The sequence below is a fragment of the Gymnoscopelus braueri genome, assembly GCF_963280865.1.
Source record: "Gymnoscopelus braueri genome assembly, chromosome: 21".
Lineage (NCBI taxonomy): Eukaryota > Metazoa > Chordata > Actinopteri > Myctophiformes > Myctophidae > Gymnoscopelus > Gymnoscopelus braueri.
In genome coordinates, this window is record NC_137623.1 from 41,343,719 (window position 1) to 41,367,611 (window position 23,893).

The following is a 23,893-nucleotide window of genomic DNA, read 5'->3' on the forward strand; positions in this document are numbered from 1 at the left end:
TAATTTGTCACTTTAAAAAAATAAAGTTTTAGTGCACTTGGGTGGCGCAGGCCAGGGGTAAAGTGCAGCTGTCCACCATAATGGCCGAGCATGGGTCAGCAGAGGTCTTCAAATGTTCAGGCCAAGGACCCCTTAGCTGAGAGAGAGATGAAGCAGGGACCCCGGCCCTCACTACATATTGTATAAAAGTGTGTTGCAGATTAAACTTTTTAGATGGCTTCATAGACTTGTTTGACAGTAATGTCAATGTGTAGCGTTGTGTTGGATTCACGTTAATGTGTATTTTCAGTATTTTATTTACTCTGTTACAAGTAAAAGTCCGGAATTCTAAACTTACTTGAGTAAAAGTACAAAAGTGTTGGAATCAAAATGTACTCAAAGTACAAAAAGGAAAAGTACTAAAATGTTTGAAAATAGCAGACAATGCGTCGCATCGCGACGCGTTGTGAGCTTGCATTTTCAAATAGCCTAGATATAAAATAGGGCTAAAGTGGTTCATGTATGTTATATAAAGTAATAATTTATATCAGCAAAGTAACTAGTAACTAAAGTTTTCAAATAATTGTAGTGGAGTAAAAGTACAATATTTGCCTCTGAGATGTAGTGGAGTAGAAGTAAAAGTATTGGAAATTGGAAATACTCAAATAAAGTACTAATACCTCAAAATTGTACTTAAGTACAGAACTTAAGTAAATGTACTTAGTTACTTTCCACCACTGGGTACAACCAGAAGTGGCAACACAGAGCTGTGTGGGGAGGAATTCATTTTCATAACAACTAAAATGTGTGGGTAGAAATAACCGTCTCCTTCAGGGCTTATCATTACAGCACTATTGATTTTCGAGTCAGAACGAGTACAGTCTGCTCTCTTTCTTAATAGGAAGGATCAATGCAACATCCTTCTCAAGTGCGTTGTACTGCACGCCCGTGTTTATAGAGATATAGGGGATCAGATTTGTCACTCTTCTTTGACTTCACACCTTGTCTTTTTACTTCCATGTCTAAGCCTCGTTTTCTCTGTATAGGCATACAGAATACGTAGCTCATGAAGGCACTGTTCTAATGCATGGTTAATACATTTAACACAGAGTGTGTTTTGTTTCTGTTTATTCTTTTCTAGGCTTGCTGAGACAAAATGAAACTTTCGGCCATTCTTTTCCTCAGCACCCACTTGTTTTGCTCCGTCTTAGGTATATCCCATGTTTCATGTTGTGCGTGCGTGTGTGCGTGCGGCAGTGGTGGGAAAAGTACTCAAATGTTTTACTTCAGTAAAAGTATCAATACTGCAACGTAGAAGCACTTTGTTACAAGTAAAAGTACTAAAATGTTTGAAAAGAGCCGATCTACAAGCGTTGTGAGCTTGTAGATCGGCTATTTTCAAATAGCCTAGGTATAAAATAGGGCTAAAGTGGTTAATGTTTTATAATTTAATAATTTATATCTAAGTAACTAGTAACTAAAGTTTTCAAATAATTGTAGTGGAGTAAAAGTACAATATTTGCCTCTGAGATGTAGTGGAGTAGAAGTAAAAGTATAGAAAATTGGAAATACTCCAGTAAAGTAAAAGTACCTCAAAATTGTACTTAAGTACAGTACTTGAGTAAATGTACTTAGTTACTTTACACCACTGGCGTGCGGCGTATTTTCACTCATTGACAGCTAGAGGAAGTACTCATGAATCCCTGCTGATCCCAATACGGGCAACAATTCAATACAACGTCCGTCCATCCATCACTTCACAGGGGGCAGGTCTGTGATCTTCCTGAGACAGAACTATGACAGCTATGTGGAATTGTTCCCACTGAGGACCATGTCATTGAAGGCCTTCACGCTGTGCATGCGTGTGGGCTCATCGTTGCCCCTTAAGGAAACCATCCTCTTTGAATACCGCACGAAAGAACGTGATGAGCTCACCGTCTGGCGCATGAAGGATGGCAGGTACAGTAGTTGGACACATTTGGTCGTCTCCTGTGCTTTTGTTATAACCACTTAAACCCTATATACTTTGTTGATGGCCCAAAGGGCCCATATTTATAGCGGTGAGATTGAAACATACTCACTCTTACATGTTTTGTAATGTATTTGTGCTGTAATAATTTCAAGTGAATTCAATGATTGTGAAAATAAACCACTTTGAGAGAGCACAGTTGTATAGTATGCTCTCTCCAAAAGCATGACTGACGTAAATATGTTACTTGGAATAGGTTTGGTGTTATGTACAGTAGAGGAAATAAGGAGATTCTCAGTATTACTGTATGATAATGGCTATATTGCGGTCTGTATACAGATACATGGATCAAATGATATATTGTGTTGACATATTGAATGTTGTCCTTAGTTCAGTTTAGTCAGTTCAGTTAGTAGTTATTGTGCAAGAAAAGGGAGAAGCCAATAGGCTTACTTTGAATCCTTTTTTGGGCAATTTGTGGCTATATGCAGCTAATTTCTCAACATTTTCGTGCAACACGTCATATGATGAAGTATAAAATAGGGCTTTAGTTGTTAAACAAGTTCATGTTAGTGGTGGTGACTATGGGGAGTGCAAACCCTGCCTGCACCAACTCTTACTATGCAACATCTTGGCTGATTGATTGATTGATTGATTGATTGATTGATTGATTGATTGATTGATTGGTCGATCAATAGGGCAAAATTAACATTTACCAGTTATGATAAGATAAAATGAATTATTTGAACGTTGCCATACGTTTGCAAATGGTCTCACCATCAGAACGAGCCCTGATCTGAGGGCGCAGACCCTTTTTGTTGAGGTGCGTAAGAACAAAGAAAAGTACGGGATATAAAAATGCACTGGTCCTGGCACACAGACATAAGCTATATGTGGACATATTCAAGAACAAAGTATGCCGCCTGAAGTCCAATTGGGACGGGAACTTATGTGGAACTTATGTGTCATTCCTGATGGATCACTAAGTAAATTAGAGGCTACACAACAAACCCTGGGACACCGTCACAATGTGCAGTGGAGCAGGCTCTTAGACAAACAAAAGGGAGCAAAGGCATGCATCCCCCCCCAGCAAACTGAACCTTGGAAACAAACATCACCGACGAGTATTTAACATCAAAACTATTCAAAGATGCCTCATTCATAAAGGCTTATTTGTGGTGAAAAATCGACCTAGTTCAGAATCAAAATTGTGTTGCTGCATCACTGCGTAATATGCACATTCCATGACACAAATCGCACAAATAAATAACTAAATAACTAAATAACTAAATAATAATAATAATAATAATAATAATAATAATAATAATAATAATAATAATAATCATCATAATAATAATTAATAATAAATGTGTCCAGTAAGGATATTTAGACTCACATAAATCATGTTCTCCAAGCTGTTGTCTAATTTAAACATCTCTGTTTCTCAAATGTAGATACAGACTTTACGTGGGCGGCAAGAGTGCTCCGTTCAAGCTCCCTAAGATGACAGCACTTCTGTCTCACATGTGTTTCACATGGGAGTCAAACATGGGCGTGACAACCGCCTACTGGAACGGCCAGAGGTCCATGATGACGAGTCTCCAGAGGGGCTACACGCTCACAGCCGGAGGCAGGATCATCCTCGGGCAGGACGCAGACAGCCTCCTGGGTCACTTCGACTGGCATCAGAGTTTCGCTGGAGAGATCACCGACCTCAACATGTGGGACCATGTTCTCCGCCCTGACAGGATTAGGGCCATGCAGGATAATCTGAATGCTGGAAGAGGCAATGTCATTAACTGGGCGACAGCAAGAATTAAAGCTAGCGGGGAAGAATCTGTGGTCGCTCATGATTGTGCCTAGTGATTGCTGCCATTGTTCTCTAGCATATATTAAGCATATAAGGAAACAAGATGTGGGCTCTGTGTGGACCTGTTAATCAGCCTGATTGAACCATGGAAGCCCATATTCTTCAAAAGTTACACAGCAGTGTGTTAGTCATGGCAATTATGGAGATAGCTTTACGTCTATGATGTAAAGTATACTCTTTTAAATTGGGTGATCTAACATAATTTACAAAACATTTATTTCACGAGCAACATTGATAAGTAAAGCAATTCATCCAGCAGTTTTGGTTATTTTGCCTGTTATTTGAGTTGTATAACTCCTCACATCACATTATTAGTGATGTACATTGTTTTCAGATTTCTTAAAACCACTCTATAGCGTACTTCCTTGACTAGGGTCCCTTGTCAGCCCCCAATGCATTGTAAGCTTGTAGATCTGCTATTTTTACGGAATGTTCACCATTTTCACATATTATTACAGTGCGTGCACAGAGTTGAGATGCTAGGGTTCGTGTTAACCTAAAAAGTCATATAAAAAACACGGCCCCCTCACTTAATAAAAGGAAAATATCAGTCACTAGAACCAGGGATGTGTGTTTTCAAAGATTCTAAAATGGTTCAAATTGAGTTTGAAGTTACAATGGGTTTATATAGGAAGGGGGCGTGTCTGATCAAATGAATGTCAAATATCTAAATATTGAATCAAGCAACTTCAAAAGGTTCTGGGGTGCACACAAAAGCCAGAGTAGACGTTAATAGACCCCAGAAGTGTTGTAAACTCAAATATATATGCTGACCAGTCCTATTTGAACTATCTAGCTCACACTGGAAATTACAAACATGCATGATTTGTAAAAGTTCCCCAGGCCTGAATAAACGTTGTTAAAGTATTATTTGCGTTATTCCCTGTATTACCCATCAATATAGAAGAACGTCTGTTAATCTTCCTTTCACCCCTCCAAGCCCCACTTTTCGGTCCAGAGAGGTCCAGGCGTCCATGGTATACTATAGCTACTCTGTCCGTTTTGGCTAAAGCATTGTGCACGGACTATGCGCATTAAGCATGTGTCTTTTCAAGATGTGAAGTGAAGGTGTTTTCGAGATGGAACTGTGTACCCTGCCTCGCTCCATGTATGGCATTAAATGGCAACATATCTTGCCTGAAAAAGAAAATAAATACATGTCTCTGGGACTTGACACTTGCAAGCTTGAATACATATTGCGATGGTTCACTCATGTTTGCTCACATTGACAGTTGCAAAGGTTGACGAGGAGCAACGGTAACTATGTTCCACCTATCCTACACTGGGGACAATTTGCCTTCTATTTTGTTGAAGTGCCAGAAGGTTCCTGGTTTGCCCTCTAGTTCACCCAGTCTGTGTGTCCCTGAATAAGACACTTAACCCTTACTTGCCAGGCTCTGAATTTAATAGTGCCCACTGCTCCGAGGATGGGTAAAGGCAGAGGACGAATTTCATTTGCGTGCAAATGTACTGTGACAAATAGACCTACTACAACTAAAGGGGACTATTTCTTTTATCCTTGTGTGTGTTGCATAAGTTAGCAGACAGTGTTACCTTACAGTGTTGTGTATGCACTGTTGAATACAATCTAACCTCAGATCCCAGGCTTGCTTGGAGTGAGATTGGAGGCCCAGCCATGCAAGATTAAATGCTGTTAAACACTACATTTAGTTACTGTGGTTAGCCTTTGGCCGGTAGTATAGATAACAAAAAACTAAAAAACAATTATAAATTAAAGAGTTCAGTAATTATGGCCTTAGATAGAGATAGATAGATAGATAGATATGCCCGTAGGCCTTGTTATAAAGCCTAATGGCCACTGGCAGGAAGGACCACCCAAGATGGTCCCCTGTGTGTGTGTGTGGGAGGGCAATGAGTAATTCACTCCTTGTACTCCTCCATGATGAAGGAGGCGTGCCAGAAGTCCTGTAGCAGGTTGATGTGTATGTGTAGATGCTTGCGGCTCACGTCGTTCCAAAGGTTGCAAAGGTTGCAATCTATTCAAACTTAAAAAAATTAAGTTTCAGTCTGTTCATAGAAAGTAGCAGCGAAGGCGGGAGGGACGGGGTGGGCCTTGCCTCTGTGGGCTCCTCACCTTCTTGCAGCCCAAGGGCTGCAGGCTTCGCCTCCTTCTCAGCCTCCATCAAGGGTTCCAGGCTGGCAGTCGCTAAGTCCACAGATTTGTGTCCTCCATTGAGCTGACCATTAACCTCATTTATGTCTGAATCGTACTTGAACCGTGTCTTCCTGATTCTGTTCATAGAAAGTAGCAGCGAAGGCGGCAGGGACGGGGTGGGCCTTGCCTCTGTGGGCTCCTCACCACCTATGTGTAGCTCTGGTACTGCAGGTCCTACTTTCAGCTCAATGGCTGCAGGCTTCGCCTCCTTCTGAGCCTCCATCAAGGGTTCCAGGCTGGCAGTCGCTAAGTCCACAGATGTGGGCCCTCCATTGAGCTGACCATTGACCTCATTTATGTTCGAATCGTACTTGAACCGTATCTTCCTGATTCTGTTCATAGAAAGTAGCAGCGAAGGCGGCAGGGACGGGGTGGGCCTTGCCACTGTGGGCTCCTCTCCACCTATGTGCAGCTTTGGTCCTGCAGGTCCTACTTTCAGCTCAATGGCTGCAGGCTTCGCCTCCTTCTCAGCCTCCATCAAGGGTTCCAGGCTGGCAGTCGCTAAGTCCACAGATGTGGGCCCTCCATTGAGCTGACCATTGACCTCATTTATGTCCGAATCGTATTTGAACCGTGTCTTCCTGATGCTGAGACCTTTCTTGAGATCTGCCAGGAGAGCTATGCAGCCATCGTTCTGTGGCAGGACACCTATTCTGATTGTTTTTTCCTTCTCCTCTCCTCTCCTCTCCTCTTTATGTCTCTTGGATTCTTCTGCCAGTTGCTTCTTTTTATCTGCCTTGGCGGCTTGATCTTTCCTGGTCTTGTTATCCTTCAAGGCCTTGATGAAGAGTCCCCGGAAAGTCTTAATAGTTCCAAAGAGCTCATCCAGGGAGAGCTGATCTTCACATAGGTACAAAGCCAGCTCAATTCTCTTTTCATCAATTTCAGAGAATTTATCATTTAACGCTCTGCATAACTGCAGGCTTTCCTTAATAACTTCTGCATATTGCGCTATCACCTCTTCATCAGAGTTGGAGACTTTCTTCGCGGCGTACTTCAGTCGTCTCAGTAAGTCACGAGCCTCTGATTGGCTATTCTCCAGGTTAACTCCTGCTGCCTTTTCACAGATCTTTAAATCGTCTGTTAATACCAACAGTTCTGGGTGGTTCAGCTCCATGTCCTCCACAATGTGATGAAGCAGTGTGATGCAACTCTCATTTGCTTTGGTTTCAGTAAGCTCTGGTAGAGAGCTGATCTTGAACCCTGTTGCGTTCCCTATGCGACTTCCATAGTTAAGGAAGTTTCCCACATCCAGGATAAGTCTGCAGAAACCTGGCAAGAGGTGGCACTCCCTGAGGGACTGGCAGGCTTTCTCCACTAGTTCGGCTTTAGGTTTGAGCGTCTCCAGCACTGAAGTCGTTTCCTCACACAGCAGCATACACTCAATCCTCAACTGATAGCATGGGACAGTGAGAAGTAAGTTGTAGAAGCGATCTGCATTAGCCAAACTTTCTTTCTCTCCTTTGAATGACTTCAGTTTTTCAATCTCATATTCTTCTGGAAGTAGTTTTACAAACTGTTTCAGCAGCTCCTTATCAAGCTCCTTATTCCCATTCTGGATAATAGCTACAAAGTCCTCATTCGTGCATTTGACCTTCTTCAGGAATATGTTCAGATTCAAGTTTTTCTTTGGATCAATGAAAGTAATCGCTTTAGACTCCTTGGCAGGAGCAGCTGAACCCTTGTCTTTGTGCTCGGCCACCGGGATACAGAACAGCTGCTCGATCCTGCTGTAGTCAGGCTCCAGGGGGGGAGGGTCTTTCTGAGCCAATGCCCACAAGGAGTTGTTGCCATTAGAAACAACATGAAGCTTTCTCCACTTGAGCTTCTTCATCCTCACGGTCGGGCGTCGCCCTGCCCTGGTTGGGGCTATGTCAGAGTGGCCCGGGGACTGGCTGCTCTGATCCACTATCATGCACTGAGGAGGAGGAGGCGGAGGGGGAGGGGGAGGAGGCCCTCTATATCCTCCCATGTCTGGTGGGGGAGGTGGGAGTGAAGGGGGGGTCCAGAAATGACTACCTATGTTGGGTGTAGGGGGAGGGGCAGGGGGTGGTGTTGGGCACTGTTTGGTGCCTGGTGGTCGCGGCTCTGTCATACATGGGAGTAAGGGCGGTGGGGGTGGAGGAGAGTTACATGGTGGCATCTGAGCAGTATAATGACCTATGTTGCTCTTGCCTCTGCTATGGATGACTCTGTTAGTCAGAGCCTCCAAAGCTTGTTGCCAGATGTCACAGCTCTCAGAGTCCAGCAGCAGTAATGTCTGCAGGATGGACAACAGATGCAGGGAGGCTGGGGAGCTGCTCACCTTGTTGAATAGAGTAGTAAACACCTCCATGTGATTGTTCATGTCAATGCTATAGAGCCTTGGAAGCTTATCCTGATCATCAGCCTTTGCCTTTTCAAAAGCTTGACATTGAAAGTCTTTGTTCATCTCCATGGCTGCAGGCTTTGTTCTCTTCTCAGCCTCCGCCAAGGGTTCTGGGCTGGCAGTCGCTGCAGACCTTTGGCACAAGCTTCTGGAGATCCTGTTGCTCCTCACCACGTTGTTTCTCTGGTTCAACCACTTGTCTGGAACAATCGAGTTGTGGCTGTTGGAATTCAAGTTCATGACCTGGTCCAACGGTTTCCGTGTCGCCTCAATGTCTTTGACCTCCAGCACCTCGTCTTTGACCGCCAGCAGTCCCGTGCTCTTGGTCAAGCACCCTGGAGTCATCTGGGAGATCCCCGGGACATTCTCTATGCCATGTGGTATTGGCCAGACACTGGTGCCGTAGAATCCCAGATCTGAGCAGTGGGGGTATATGTGTACATGGTGTTGGGACTCGGGCAGGATGTCCAAGTCTATGATAGAGGATAAGTTGTCGGGTTTGACCCGGTCTACCAAGGAGCCTTGCAACGCTGAGCCGTACTTGTTTTTCACGGTCACAACATTACATTCCGCATGTTGCAAAGGTTGAAATCTATTAAGATTATATTTTTCATTCTGTTCGTAGAAGGCAGCAGCAGTGGAGGCGGGGACAGGCGTAGGAATCAGTAGAGCGTCTGCTTTCAGCTCCATGGCTGCAGGCTTCACTGTCCTCTCAGCCTCCACCGAGGGTTCTGGGCTGGCAGTCATCGCAGATTTCTGGCAAGAGCTGCCATAGATGAACCTGTTGCACCTGACAACGTTGTGCTGGTTCACCGGCTTGTCCATCACGATCAAGTTGTGGTTGTTGGTGTTCATGCTCATGAGCTGGTCCAGTGGTTTCCCTGGCACCTCAATGCCATTGACCTCCAGCACCTCGTCTGTGACAGCCAGCATCCTAGGAACGATCAAGGAGGTTAAGTTCTCTGGGGCCATCTCCAGGCCACGAGGCTTGTCCGAGCCGTGGCGGTAGATATGCACACTCGACTCGTCTATGATTGAGGATATGTGTTGGGCGTCCTGTGGCATGCTGATGCGGATGTGCGGGTGCTTGCTGCTCACGTCATTCCAAAGTGCGACCAACGCCTTCCTGTAAGTCAGCATACTATAGTTGTCATTCTCAACCTCTCCTTGTCTTTGTATGAAGGTCCTCAGCAGTGGGTGTGCCGTGGGTGCGTCCTTGCCGTTGTCGTCACTGATCCCCAGTAGGTCATTATGGCCGTCAGCATTGGCGATGGTCTGAAAATGCATGATGAGCTTATTGAACTCCTCGAACTTGCCGGATTTGACGGTGTCCACCAAGAAACGCCACAACTCTGCGCCATTGCTTTTTACGGCCACAGCATCACATTCCGCTTGTCGCAAAGGTTCTAATTGCCCATTCTGTTCGTAGGCGACGGCAGCGGCTGGGGCAAGGACATGGTTGTGGGTCTTCTGTGGGGGCTCCTCAGCTATGTGTGTCTCTGGCTGGGGCCCCGGCAGGGCGTCTGCTTTAAGCTCCACGACTGCAGGCTCCACTGCCTTCTCGGCCTCCGCCAAGGAGTTAGGGGTGGCAGTCGCCGCATACTTATTGTGGTCATCAGAGGCACAATTCATTTTGTCTGGGTAACCATGGGCAACGACATCGATCATCCCTGCTGTAAAATTCTACGCTACGTACTGGATGTCTTGTTCAAACTGAACCAAGTCCAGCAAGTCACTGACTTTAAGCCACATGTGTGATGACGTCATATCACGCTACTTGAGAGTGATTGGATCAATTTGGATGGCAACAAGCTTCAACTACTACTAGATGAAGGTGATCCACAAAAAAAAGTTGCAAAAAAAATGCCTTGTTTTAGTTTTGTTTTAGATTTTTCTGTCGGCTTTTATGCCTTTATCGATAGGACAGTAGTCTGACAGGAAATGGGGAGAGAGATGGGGAGTGACATGCAGCAAAGGTCGTCGGGTTCGGGAGTCGAACCCGCGACACACCTTAACAGCCTATAGGTGCCCAGACGGTTACACCAACTGTCCGGAGCCAAGATTTTAAAGACATTTTCAGGAAAAAGTGGGGTCGGAGGGACGGAAAAAACACACGGTCAGTGGCCAAGATAAAAACTGAGAGCTGGATTAAGAAACTCCAGTGGTTCTGGCATTATATTTTGGCTAAATATGCTTCAGTTTACATAATGTGTGTAGCCTACAGAAACCCCTCCGCTGCTTTTAGTGATATTGTGGCATTTTAGTGCCCCGAGCTGGAATCGAACCCTGTTCTCCAGCTCAGTCATCAGCAGACTCAGCTGTGTCAAGAAAACTCACGAGGGGGAAAGTCACGATCGCTACAATATTATTCATTCATTTCATTGATAACATAGGCCTACAAATCAGCAGGAATCACTGCTGTAATTTCATGTTCTAATACATATTAATATGGGGTTGTGGTATAAAAAAGTTTGAGAACCGCTGATCTAGTTAGCTTAGTATAGGCTATTATTCAGGTTACTAGTGTAGTGTTACCTGTTGTCAGAGTAATTAGTGCACAGTACTTGGAGGCCAGTTCCGTCAGTCATTTAGGACACACCAACATCTTTAGAGTTCATGGATCTCCATATGGGCCGGGCCCTCCTGTAATTATGATAATATTTAGACTTTGTAAATATGTTTTATATGGGCTTCAGAGTGTGAAGGCGGGCCCAGAACTACATAGCATGATGTGCAATATTTTGTATTTGATTATTATATATTTATATTTTTTTACATACATAGAAATCAACCAACATGCAATGAATAGTACATTTATAATGTGTTATCGCCGCCAGACTGGAGTGGCCGAAGGCGAGGGATTATGTTTTCGTTCCCGTGAGTCTGTCAGTCAGTCTGTCTGTCTGTCCGTCTGTCTGTCCATCTGTGAGCAGCTAATCGCGGGCACCGCTGAACCAATCGGTGTGAAACTTTGCACGTACACTCCCACTAGGCCTTGAACCGTAGGTCGTACAATTAAAATGTTTCACTTCCCTGGATTCCATCATCAGACAACCCCCCATATTGGTCAGGCCCATTTCCACCTCCTAGATTTTGGGGGAATTTCAGAGTGGCCCAGGCATTTTGCGCTTTCTTCAAAACATACTTTTTGCAACTACTCCTACAGATGTTGTCCAAAACTCACACATGTAATCGGTAGGCCTACACATTGTCAGCTAATTTCGGGCTAACTCCTACAGATGTTGTCCAAAACTCACACATGTAATCGGTAGGCCTACACATTGTCAGCTAATTTCGGGCACCGCTGGACCGATCGTTGTGACACTTTGTACGCACAAAGTGTCACAGTGATCGGTCCAGTGGTGCCCGAAATTAGCTGCTCACAGTCACACACAGACAGACACATGGATGGACAGGGCAAAAACCTAATCCCCACTTGTTCAGGCCTGTCAGAGATTAAAAAATAATTATAACATGTGTAATTTTTTAAGAAAACACAACAATTAAATACTTTCACACGTAATTACATATCAGTGACACCTGCAAACATAATTGGAAGTAAACAAAACATAAATGTGTGCAGCCAAAATTGAAACAGTCTACCAACTAACGCACACTATGTCACATTCTCTCGAGTCATGGCTCCTTGTAGAAGGTAATGGGTTTTGCTTTATTCTGTAGTCATAACTACACAGTTTAAACTACTGTAGACCGCTCTTTGGGCACGGAAACGCATAAGTCTGGAATGATGCAAGTTGGGAATGCATCAGTAACACCAGCAAGGTTTATATAACTGCGCGCCATAATAGTCTCATGGGCATGTTAAGTTTGTGACGCCCACACCATCCACCGTCCAACCAACGTCCACCCACAAGGCAATTGGGTCCCGTTTTTATAGTCTTTGGTATGGCCCGGTCAGGGGATTGAACTCCGACCTCAGAATCTCAGAGAGGACACTCTAACCACAAGGGAAGTTTGGATAGCTTGACCAGGCTGAGAATTCTGACCTGTCACCACTAAGGGATCTCCAGATCTGTTCCACCTAATTTGAGATGGACAGCACTGTAGAAGTCATTCCCAACGAATTGTTTACATTGACTGCAGAAGTACAGTAAACTTCTTTCACCTTTAAAAACAGAGAGGATGTAATCACACACTCACACTCACACACACGCACGCACGCACACACACACACACAAACACACACCCACATGCACAAACACACCATATTGAAAATAAAATGTACTTATGAATACTATAGTATTTTTAAAAGCAAGTACTCTAGCACTTTAACTCAATAACTATCACTTGTAGGTGGAGTAAAATTTTTACCGCAGGAGTACCAATACTTTGAGTCAAGTAATGGGGTTTGTACTTCATCCACCACTGGTTAAAGCATACAACTCTCCACTCTCCATAAAACATAACATAATTTAAGATAAGATGAGCTTTATTGTCCAGAAGGAAATTTGACACACAGTGTCTACTGTATCGAACATACAACATTCCATAACATACATTTCATACAGGACATGAAATAGAAATAAAAAGGTCAAATTAAATGTACAATGCCAGATGTTGAACATAACATTGTCTAGGGGCCTTTCCCATCAATAACCAATTGTTTTCATTAAGCACTATGGACAGGGGTAAAACAAATGTTTATCTATTGAGCTGCACTGTGTGAAGTGTCTTAGGACAACTGGCAGTCTAATAGACCCCTTAACAGACGACACCACACTGGTTGCAAGCGTCATACTGGTTGCAAATGAAACCCATTCTGTCAGGTCTCGCTAGGGCGCGCAGCACTAGCCAACACACAAGAGGAGGTTGGGGTGCGCTGAAACCAGCGCACCCCAAAACAACAGGTTGAGAATTGATTGCATGAAACAATCACCTGTGCATCCGGTCTCAATGTTGTATCGTTGGTAAACAAATAATTGGTCTATATTGTAGGAGGACGGGCTATGCTGTGGTCATGGAGAACTACAGGGAAGTTGCTTGAAAGCTGCTTGGAACGTTAAATGGGTGCATGGATTTTAGTGTATTGGGACAATCCAGATACTGTCATTTAAGTAGACAACCCTCATTTAAAAAAAAGGGGGTAATAAAACCATACAGTACATCATCAGATGCCTACATGCAGTCTGACTCAAACAAATTAGTGTTTGCAAATAAGGTGTGACTGATACCTGAAATGTATAACACCTGCACCACACACACACACTCAAGAACGCACGCACGCACACACACACACACACACACACTTTTCAACTTCAACTGGAACTACGATGTACTGCACATGCGCGGGAAAAAAGTTACATAACTCAGAGTAAAAGAGTGTATGCAAACTTCTGAAACAAACAATAAATGCAGAATGCAGTCACTCATGTCAAAAGAAAAGGAAGCTGCCATGCTGAGCAATTTCAACTCAACAATATTATGTCATGACATAATTTCCCATATGGATACAATGGAATGTCATCAAATATAAACTCCATTTCAGACATAATACACAATTTCTTTATGTACAAATATTATTTATAAAGGCAGGGAACATGATAGATCTGAAATGTGTCATGACTGTTGCATTGGACTGAGTGGCGGTAACAAAAAGAGAAAATAACACAACATTGTATTTACACGGTCACATTTAACATCCATATCCAACTCCAAAGAAAGGGCCTTTCTGTGTGGAGTTTGCATGTTCTCCCCGTGTCTCCTAGGGTAGGTACCCTCACAAAAACATGCAGTAATCCTGGTCACTATACTGCCTCCCCCTGGTCAGCCGGGGCGCCTGATGGAGGGGAAAGGAACTGGTTGGAATAACGTGTTCCTTCCACGCGCTACGTCCAACCAGGGAAACTCTCCCCTGTCAGGTGACAAGGTCAGTTGGCTCTCATGCATTGCAGGAGGCATGAGCTCGGCCCTGGCCTCCCTAGGTTGGCAGAGGGAAGGTAGTGCCCAGGATTACATAGACAATTGGCACTGGGTGTAAAAAATAGGGTTACAAAATCGTGGGATAAACATTTAGAAAAAAAAAAAACCATCCATATCCAACTCTAGAGGACCACAGTATAAGTGGATGAAGAACTAACGCTGAATGTGATGGATACTGGAGCTGGCAGACTGTTCTTAATCAAGAAATCATTTGGCATTTTCATTTTATTGTGCTTCAATGTTTAATGTATATATTCTCTTTTAAATAAAATGAAGATCCAACGGAGACTGGTGATAAATACGTGCTAGCACACGACCCAGTAGTTATAATTATTTGTCATATACAGTATTCAAAGAACTCCTTAAAACTCCCAAACAATACAAATAGGTTCACGCTCTTTAGATTAGTTTGTACATACATATAGTTTCTCATCTCAGCATTCCTCCCTCTGAATAACAACTTTTCACGGGGTCATACCTATGTTCCCCGGACCTATGTTCCCCCACTAAGGTTATGGTTAGGGTTAGGTTTAGGTCCTATATTCCCCGCTCTCCTAGGAAAGCGGGGAACGTAGAACCTGGGGTACACCCAAAAACTGTACCTGATCTCTGTACACCCCCCGCCCCAAGCAAAACCATGTCCTGATGTGTCACGATTGACTGTTAATGAACCACTCTTTCTTTGATTCATTGATGGTGTCCGGGTTGTCACAGGTGGCCATTAGATGAACCACTCTTTCTTTGCTTCGTTGATGGTGTCTGGGTTGTCGGTGCCGATGATGGCCGTGTCGGCAGACTCTCCGCCAGAGTCTCCTCTGCCCTTGTTCTCGTTGGTGTGGTAGGTGCCTTTGTGACGGAACATCTAGCGAGCCGGTCCAGTGGTTTCCCTGGCACCTCAATGCCGTTGACCTCCAGCACGTCGTCTGTGACAGCCAGCATCCTAGGAACGATCAAGGAGGTTAAGTTCTCTGGTACCATCTCCAGGCCACGAGGCTTGTCCGAGCCGTGGCGGTAGTTATGCACACTCGACTCGTCTATGATTGAGGATATGTGTCGGGCGTGCTGTGGCATGCTGATGCGGATGTGCGGGTGCTTGCTGCTCACGTCATTCCAAAGTGCGACCAACGCCTTCCTGTAAGTCAGCATACTATAGTTGTCATTCTCAACCTCTCCTTGTGTTTGTATGAAGGTCCTCAGCAGTGGGTGTGCCGTTGGTGCGTCCTTGCCGTTGTCATCACTGATCTCCAGTAGGTCATTATGACCGTCGGCATTGGCGATGGTCTGAAAATACATGATGAGCTTATTGAACTCCTCGAACTTGCCGGATTTGACGGTGTCCGCCAAGAAACGCCACAACTTTGCGCCATTGCTTTTTACAGCCACAGCATCACATTCCGCTTGTCGCAAAGGTTCTAATTGCCCATTCTGTTCGTAGGCGACGGCAGCGGTTGGGGCAAGGACATGGTTGTAGGTCTTCTGTGGGGGCTCCTCAGCTATGTGTGTCTCTGGCTGGGGCCCCAGCAGAGCGTCTGCTTTAAGCTCCACGACTGCAGGCTCCACTGCCTTCTCGGCCTCCGCCAAGGAGTTAGGGGTGGCAGTCGCCGCATACTTATTGTGGTCATCAGAGGCACAATTCATTTTGTCTGGGTAACCATGGGCAACGACATCGATCATCCCTGCTGTAAAATTCTATGCTATGTACTGGATGTCTTGTTCAAACTGAACCAAGTCCATCAAGTCACTGACTTTAAGCCACACGTGTGATGACGTCATATCACGCTACTTGAGAGTGATTGGATGGCAACAAGCTTCAACTAGGTGATCCACAAAAAAAAAAAGTTGCATAAAAAATGCCTTGTTTTTGGGCGGTGAAACCGCCCCTATAAGTGAGATTTGGAAAAATGTACAAATATCCTGGGCAGTGAAACCGCCCCTAAAAGTGAGGTTTGGAAATTTGTACAATTATCCTGCGCTGTGATTGGCCAATCACAATCTATTCAGGACTGTGATTGGCCAGTGTCACATGACACATGTGCATAGCCCTATATAAGCAACCATAACTTGAAAAAAAACCATAAATTTGTTTTTTTCAAGTTATGGTTTTGTCCATCATAAAGAGTGTTTCAATAAATGTATTTATTTTTTGTACATGATTGATCGACTCCATTCAGTATTGTGATTAGCTAGCAAGACACCGCCCACTTCACACAGGGTGTGATTTTTGTTTTGTTTTAGATTTTTCTGTCGACTTTAATGCCTTTATCGATAGGACAGTAGTCTGACAGGAAATGGGGAGAGAGATGGGGAGTGACATGCAGCAAAGGTCGTCGGGTTCGGGAGTCGAACCCGCGACACACCTTACCAGCCTATGGTGCCCAGACGGTTACACCAACTGTCCGGAGCAAAGATTTTAAAGACATTTTCAGGAAAAAGTGGGGTCGGAGGGATGGAAAAAACACACGGTAAGTGGCCAAGATAAAAAACTGAGAGCTGGATTAAGAAACTCCAGTGGTTCTGGCTTTATATTTTGGCTAAATATGCTTCAGTTTACATAATGTATGTAGCCTACAGAAACCCCTCCGCTGCTTTCATTGATATTGTGGCATTTTAGTGCCCCGAGCTGGAATCGAACCCTAGGCTGTTCTCCAGCTCAGTCATCAGCAGACTCAGCTGTGTCAAGAAAACTCACGAGGGGGAAAGTCACGATCTTTACAATATTATTCATCATCATTCATTTCATTGATAACATAGGCCTACAAATCAGCAGGAATCACTGCTGTAATTTCATGTTCTAATACATATTGATATATAAGGCCAGCAATGTATCCTTTTATCTTCAGATATTCTTTATTTCCATTTCACTTTGAAATTGCACTATAAATAAAGCGTGGGGTCGCAAAAAAAAAACAACCATAAAATGGGGTTGTGTTGTGGTATAAAAAAGTTTGAGAACCGCTGATCTAGTTAGCTTAATATAGGCTATTACTCAGGTTACTAGTGTAGTGTTACCTGTTGTCAGAGTAATTAGTGCACAGTACTTGGAGGCCAGTTCCGTCAGTCATTTAGGACACACCAACATCTTTAGAGTTCATGGATCTCCATATGGGCCGGGCCCTCCTGTAATTATGATAATATTTAGACTTTGTACATATGTTTTATCAATCAATCGGTGTGAAACTCTGCACGCACACTCCCACTAGGCCAAGGAAGAAATTCTGCCCCAAATATAGTAGGCCACTTCACGTTTTGGCCTCGAACCGTAGGTCGTACAATTAAAATGTTTCACTTCCCTGGATTCCATCATCACACAACCCCCCATATCGGTCAGGCCCATTTCCACCTCCTAGATTTTGGGGGAATTTCAGAGTGGCCCAGGCATTTTGCGTTTTCTTCAAAACATACTTTTTGCTACTACTCCTACAGATGTTGTCCAAAACTCACACATGTAATTGGTAGGCCTACACATTGTCAGCTAATTTCGGGCACCGCTGGACCAATCACTGTGACACTTTGTACGCACAAAGTGTCACAGTGATCGGTCCAGCGGTGCCCGAAATTAGCTGCTCACAGACAGACAGACGCATGGATGGACAGGGCAAAAACCTAATCCCTGCTTGTTCAGGCCTGTCAGAGATTAAAAAAGAATTAAAACATGTGTGTTATTTTTAAGAAAACACAACAATTAAATACTTGGAGCTTTCACACGTAATATACATATCAGTGACGGTCTGCAAACATAATTGGAAGTATAACAAAACATAAATGTTTGCAGCCAAAATTTAAACAGTCTACCGACTAACGCACACTATGGCACATTCTCTCGAGTCATGGCTCCTTGTAGAAGGTAATGGGTTTTGTTTTATTCTGTAGTCATAACTACACAGTTAAAACTACTGTAGACCGCTCTTTGGGCACCAGCCTACTTGGGAAACACATAAGTCTGGAATGATGCAAGCTGGGAATGCATCAGTAACACCAGCAAGGTTTATATAACTGCGCGCCATAATAGTCTCATGGGCATGTTAAGTTTGTGACGCCCACGCCATCCACCGTCCAACCAACGTCCACCCACAAGGCAATTGGGTCCCGTTTTTTTTGGGTCGTGTTTTTATAGTCTTTGGTATGGCCCGGTCAGGGGATTGATCTCCGACCTCAGAATCTCAGAGAGGACACTCTAACCACAAGGGAAGTTTGGATAGCTTGACCAGGCTGAGAATTCTGACCTGTCACCACTAGGGATCTCCAGATCTGTTCCACCTAATTTGAGATGGACAGCACTGTAGAAGTCATTCCCAACGAATTGTTTACATTGACTGCAGAAGTACAGTAAACTTCTTTCACCTTTAAAAACAGAATGGATGTAATCACACACTCACACTCACACTCACACACGCACGCGCACACACACACACACACACACACACACACACACACACACACACACACACACACACACACACACACACACACACACGCACACGCACGCACGCACACGCACACGCACAAACACACCATATTGAAAACAAAATGTACTTATGAATACTATAGTATTTTTAAAAGCAAGTACTCTAGCACTTTAACTCAATAATTGTATCACTTGTAAGTGGAGTAATATTTGACCGCAGGAGTACCAATACTGTAATGGGGTTTGCACTTCATCCACCACTGGTTAAAGCATACAACTCTCCACTCTCCATACAACATAAAATAATTTAAGATAAGATGAGCTTTATTGTCCAGAAGGAAATTTGACACACAGTGTCTACTGTATCGAACATACAACATTCCATAACATACATTTCATACAGGACAAGAAATAGAAATAAAAAGGTCAAATTAAATGTACAATGCCAGATGTTGAACATAACATTGTCTATGGGCCTTTCCCATCAATAACCAATTGTTTTCATTAAGCACTATGGACAGGGGTAAAACAAATGTTTATCTATTGAGCTGCACTGTGTGAAGTGTCTTAGGACAACTGGCAGTCAAGAGCGCAGGACATGCTTGGAATCTGAAGCAATCTTCCGGTCCGTCTAATAGACCCCTTAACAGACGACGTCACACTGGTTGCAAGCGTCATACTGGTTGCAAATGAAACCCATTCTGTCAGGTCTCGCTAGGGGGCGCAGCACTAGCCAACACACAGTATCTGTATTGGGACAATACAGATACTGTCCTTTAAGTAGACAATCCTCATTTAAAAAAAGGGGGGAATAAAACCATACAGTACATCATCAGATGCCTACATGCAGTCTGACTCAAACAAATTAGTGTTTGCAAATAAGGTGTGACTGATACCTGAAATGTATAACACCTGCACCACACACACACACATGCACGCACGCACACACGCACACACTCAAGAACGCACGCACGCACGCACGCACGCACACACACACACACACACACACACACACACACACTTTTCAACTTCAACTAGAACTACGATGTATTGCACATGCGCGGGAAGAAAGTTACATAACTCAGAGTAAAAGAGTGTATGCAAACTTCTGAAACAAACAATAAATGCAGAATGCAGTCACTCATGTCAAAAGAAAAGGAAGCTGCCATGCTGAGCAATTTCAACTCAACAATATTATGTCATGACATAATTTCCCATATGGATACAATGGAATGTCATCAAATATAAACTCCATTTCAGACATAATACAAAAAATGCATGTACAAATATTATTTATAAAGGCAGGGAACATGATAGATCTGAAATGTGTCATGACTGTTGCATTGCACTGAGTGGCGGTAACAAAAAGAGAAAATAACACAACATTGTATTTACACGGTCACATTTAACATCCATATCCAACTCTAGAGGACCACAGTATAAGTGGATGAAGAACTAACGCTGAATGTGATGGATACTGGAGCTGGCAGACTGTTCTTAATCAAGAAATCATTTGGCATTTTCATTTTATTGTGCTTCAATGTTTAATGTATATATTCTCTTTTAAATAAAATGAAGATCCAACGGAGACTGGTGATAAATATGTGCTAGCACACGACCCAGTAGTTATAATTACTTGTCATATACAGTATTCAAAGAACTCCTTAAAACTCCCAAACAATACAAATATGTTCACGCTCTTTAGATTAGTTTGTACATACATATAGTTTCTCATCTCAGCATTCCTCCCTCTGAATAACAACTTTTCACTCTCGATAGCGTTGATTGGAGAAAAAAAAGTACCTGATCTCTGTACACCCAAAAACAGTACCTGATCTCTGTACACCCCCCCCCCTCCCGCCCCCAAGCAAAACCATGTCCTGATGTGTCACATGTGGCCATTAGATGAACCACTCTTTCCTTGCTTCGTTGATGGTGTCTGGGTTGTCGGTGCCGATGATGGCCGTGTCGGCAGACTCTCCGCCAGAGTCTCCTCTGCCCTTGTTCTCGTTGGTGTGGTAGGTGCCTTTGTGACGGAACATGTAGCGAATCAGGACCACCAGAGTACACAGGATGCTGAAAATCACCATCGCGATAATGCCTGCAGAGGGGACAGCAACCAAACATAGATAAACAAAGACTTTTTTCACCTGTCTCCAAACTCCCATTTTTATATATATTTTTGAGAATGTTGTGTTTAATCGATGTTGTGACCACCTGAACAGTAAAAACCTTGCCTGAGCTTGCCACAGTTCAGAAACAGCTCTTATGCATTTATATCTCCTATAAATTCTGATTCTGGTACAAACAATTTTAGATTGCTCAAAATTACATACAACTACCAATGAATCAGAAGTATTTTTAATTATCCCTTCCTCCTCTACGTCCTTGATTCAATAACACTGTGGTATTTTAGTTCCAAACGTAAAGTCTGCCAACAAAAAGGAGTGTTTCTGGACAGTGATCTAAGTTTTAGTACACAGGTTAATATAGTTGCACAGTCTTGTTTTTACCAGCTTGGAGATATTTGTAATAGTTATCTAACTTCAGCCGACCTAGAACAAGTCATCCACACCTTAATTTTATCTGATCAAGATACAATTCCTTATACTGGCGTCTGGTGAACATTTCCGACGACAAATCCCCCAAAACCCAGCATTTGTTTGTTTTGTTTTTCTGTAAAGGGAAGAAAACCCCAGTTTTAGCCTCCTTTCAGTGATTACCGTATAGTTTTAAAGTAGGCAAAAGGTGACAGGGCCTTAAACACCAGGGCTCCTCACTACTTAATTTAATATTGTATTGTATTCTTATTTGTATTTATTGTTTGTATTTGTCTCACTTTATTACCATTTTACTTAATTTAACTTAATTTTTATTTAACTGTGTTTGAAAAAGGTGCTGATAGAGCTGTTTTTCCTTATCACCCATATAAAGTACCAATAACTTTCAGAAAGGCGACAAAAAAATTCAGACGGACACACGCAGCCATGGGTGTAATGAAATATTGTATAGGCATCATCGGTTGACCTCTCTCATAACGAGAGAAAGAAAAGTACTGGGTTTTAACATCCTTCGTTAACATAAACATATGACATCATGGAAGACACATTAACATCCGGCCGTCGGAGGTGGAATCCTCTCATTGGCGGAGAGTGATGATGAGTTGATGAAGTCAGATGAAGATGATGATGGTAGATGATGATGACCCGCGTCAAAGTGTCTGGGTCAACACTTTGACCTCGGCTTTTGACCGGTCACTCAGTGGTCACTCAGTGGCACTGAAAGAATTGTTATTGTATTGGAGGAATACAGAGATGAAGTGTTCTGAAAACATTCCCTACTAACTAGCAATATTATGAATTCCAGAAGCCGATAGATAGCACACAGCAGACAGAATGAGCCATTTCTTCCTGTAGGCTAGAGAACATATTATGAGTTATGGGTGAAACATGTCAGGTTGACAGTGAGACGACAAATATGGAGCCAGGCTGAGTTAGGCTAAAATATGACACTAAAATATGAATTTGACTGGTTAGATCTACATATCAATATTGTCCACAAAATACATAGTTTTCCACACCTATCAGGTGCTATACATACAAACAGAATATAATTATTATTAAATAATAAAAGCACGCTGTACCTCCAATGATTGCAGAGTTCCTGTTGACACCATCAGGAATCACTCTCTCCTCATTGAAGGGGAACTCTGCATCTAGACACACAAAGATATTAGATGCTGTATCATAGAGAAGATGGAGAAATCATACAAAATAACTGAAACAGATGCACCAATTTTCATGGAAACCTTATTGGAACAATCAGTAGGCTGCCCCAATTAGCGGATTAACTTTTGGGACGAAGAGTTTAAAGGTCAAGGTCACAATTCAGGTCCACAAAATCGACCCTGATATAGGAGGACATTCTAGGAGGACTCTGATATAAAAGCTTGCAGTTAACAAAAACAATGCAACAATGCTTTGGGCTCACTAACTACATCCCACAGATAAAGTTTTAGGCATTATGAAACTCACTCATACCCTGCCTGACTTCCAGACAACTGCCTGTTCACCAATGCTGCTCAAAATACAAGAACCCAGCTGTTGGCATGTTGGTGGCTTCAAATGATCTGTTTGCTACTCGAGGAGGAACCTTTATGGTTAACTGTTCTCCTTCCGGAGAATCGAAACCACACATTGGTTCAGCTAGGCTACATTCATGTATTCATGCACCCTCTTGAAAATACCCTCTTGTCTGATTGATAAGCTAACATCCTCCAGCCAGCCTCAGCTACTAGGGGTGTAAAGATTAACTGATACGAATTGGAAATCGGTTTTAACCTTAATGAGGATATTACATTGATATGAAGAAACCTGGATCGATGTACCATGATTGATTCGGTCATACAATTATGAATTGCTTCACTGAAGCTTTGCAGTTAATTCTACTTTAGTATTAAGTAAACTGCTGCGGAAGATTGATCAAACGTTTACAAGTCATTAGGTCTGCCTAAGAAAATAACTCAAATGTTTTACTTAAGTAAAAGTACCAATACTGCAATGTAGAAGTACTCTGTTACAAGTAAAAGTCCAGAATTCAACATTTACTTGAGTAAAAGTACAAAAGTATTGGTATCAAAATGTACTTAAAGTACCAAAAGTAAAAGTACAAAAATGTTTGAAAATAGCACATCTCCAAGCTCACAACACGTTGCGATGCGATGCGTTGTGAGCTTGTACATCGACTATTTTCAAATAGCCTAGGTAAAAAAGGCTAAAGTGGTTAATGTATGTTTTATAATTATTAATTTATATCTGCAAAGTAACTAGTAGCAAAATATTTAAAATAATTGTAGTGGAGTAATAGTACAATATTTGCCTCCGAGATGTAGTGGAGTAGAAGTAAAAGTATAGACAATTGGAAATACTCCAGTAAAGTAAAAGTACCTCAAAATTGTACTTAAGTACAGTACTTGAGTAACTAAATGTACTTAGTTACTTTACACCCCTGCAACTCAGTGAGGTCTAATGTCTGATTTATATTTGGTTGCGTGCTGGTGTTGCACACCAAAAATAGCAGATCTACAATCTCACAATGTGTTGTGAGATTGATCTGGTATTTCCACTATAGATCACATTTCTGCTGCTATTCTAGGTGTGCAACCACGTAAAAATCAGGCATAATGT

The 23,893-nt window shown here is 42.9% G+C and overlaps 2 protein-coding genes across 2 annotated transcripts in view; one reads left to right on the forward strand and one right to left on the reverse strand.

The window, feature by feature from the left end:
- Positions 1 to 1,093: 1,093 nt before the first annotated feature.
- LOC308077008 (C-reactive protein-like) lies at positions 1,094 to 3,811 on the forward strand (the record flags this gene model as incomplete). Its single annotated transcript, XM_080417537.1, has 3 exons — positions 1,094 to 1,190; positions 1,743 to 1,938; positions 3,403 to 3,811. Exons 1-3 carry the CDS (start codon positions 1,136 to 1,138, stop codon positions 3,809 to 3,811), a joined length of 660 nt encoding a protein of 219 aa, XP_080273663.1. The 5' UTR covers positions 1,094 to 1,135.
- Positions 3,812 to 20,608: 16,797 nt separating this feature from the next.
- LOC308077009 (contactin-associated protein-like 2) overlaps positions 20,609 to 23,893 on the reverse strand; it is a gene marked incomplete at both ends in the record, with an annotated part of 146,348 nt that continues 143,063 nt past the window's right edge. The window contains 2 exons of the mRNA XM_080417538.1: positions 20,609 to 20,808; positions 22,351 to 22,422. Coding sequence (XP_080273664.1) covers positions 20,609 to 20,808; positions 22,351 to 22,422 — 272 coding nt within the window. The remainder of the gene's footprint in view (positions 20,809 to 22,350; positions 22,423 to 23,893) is intronic.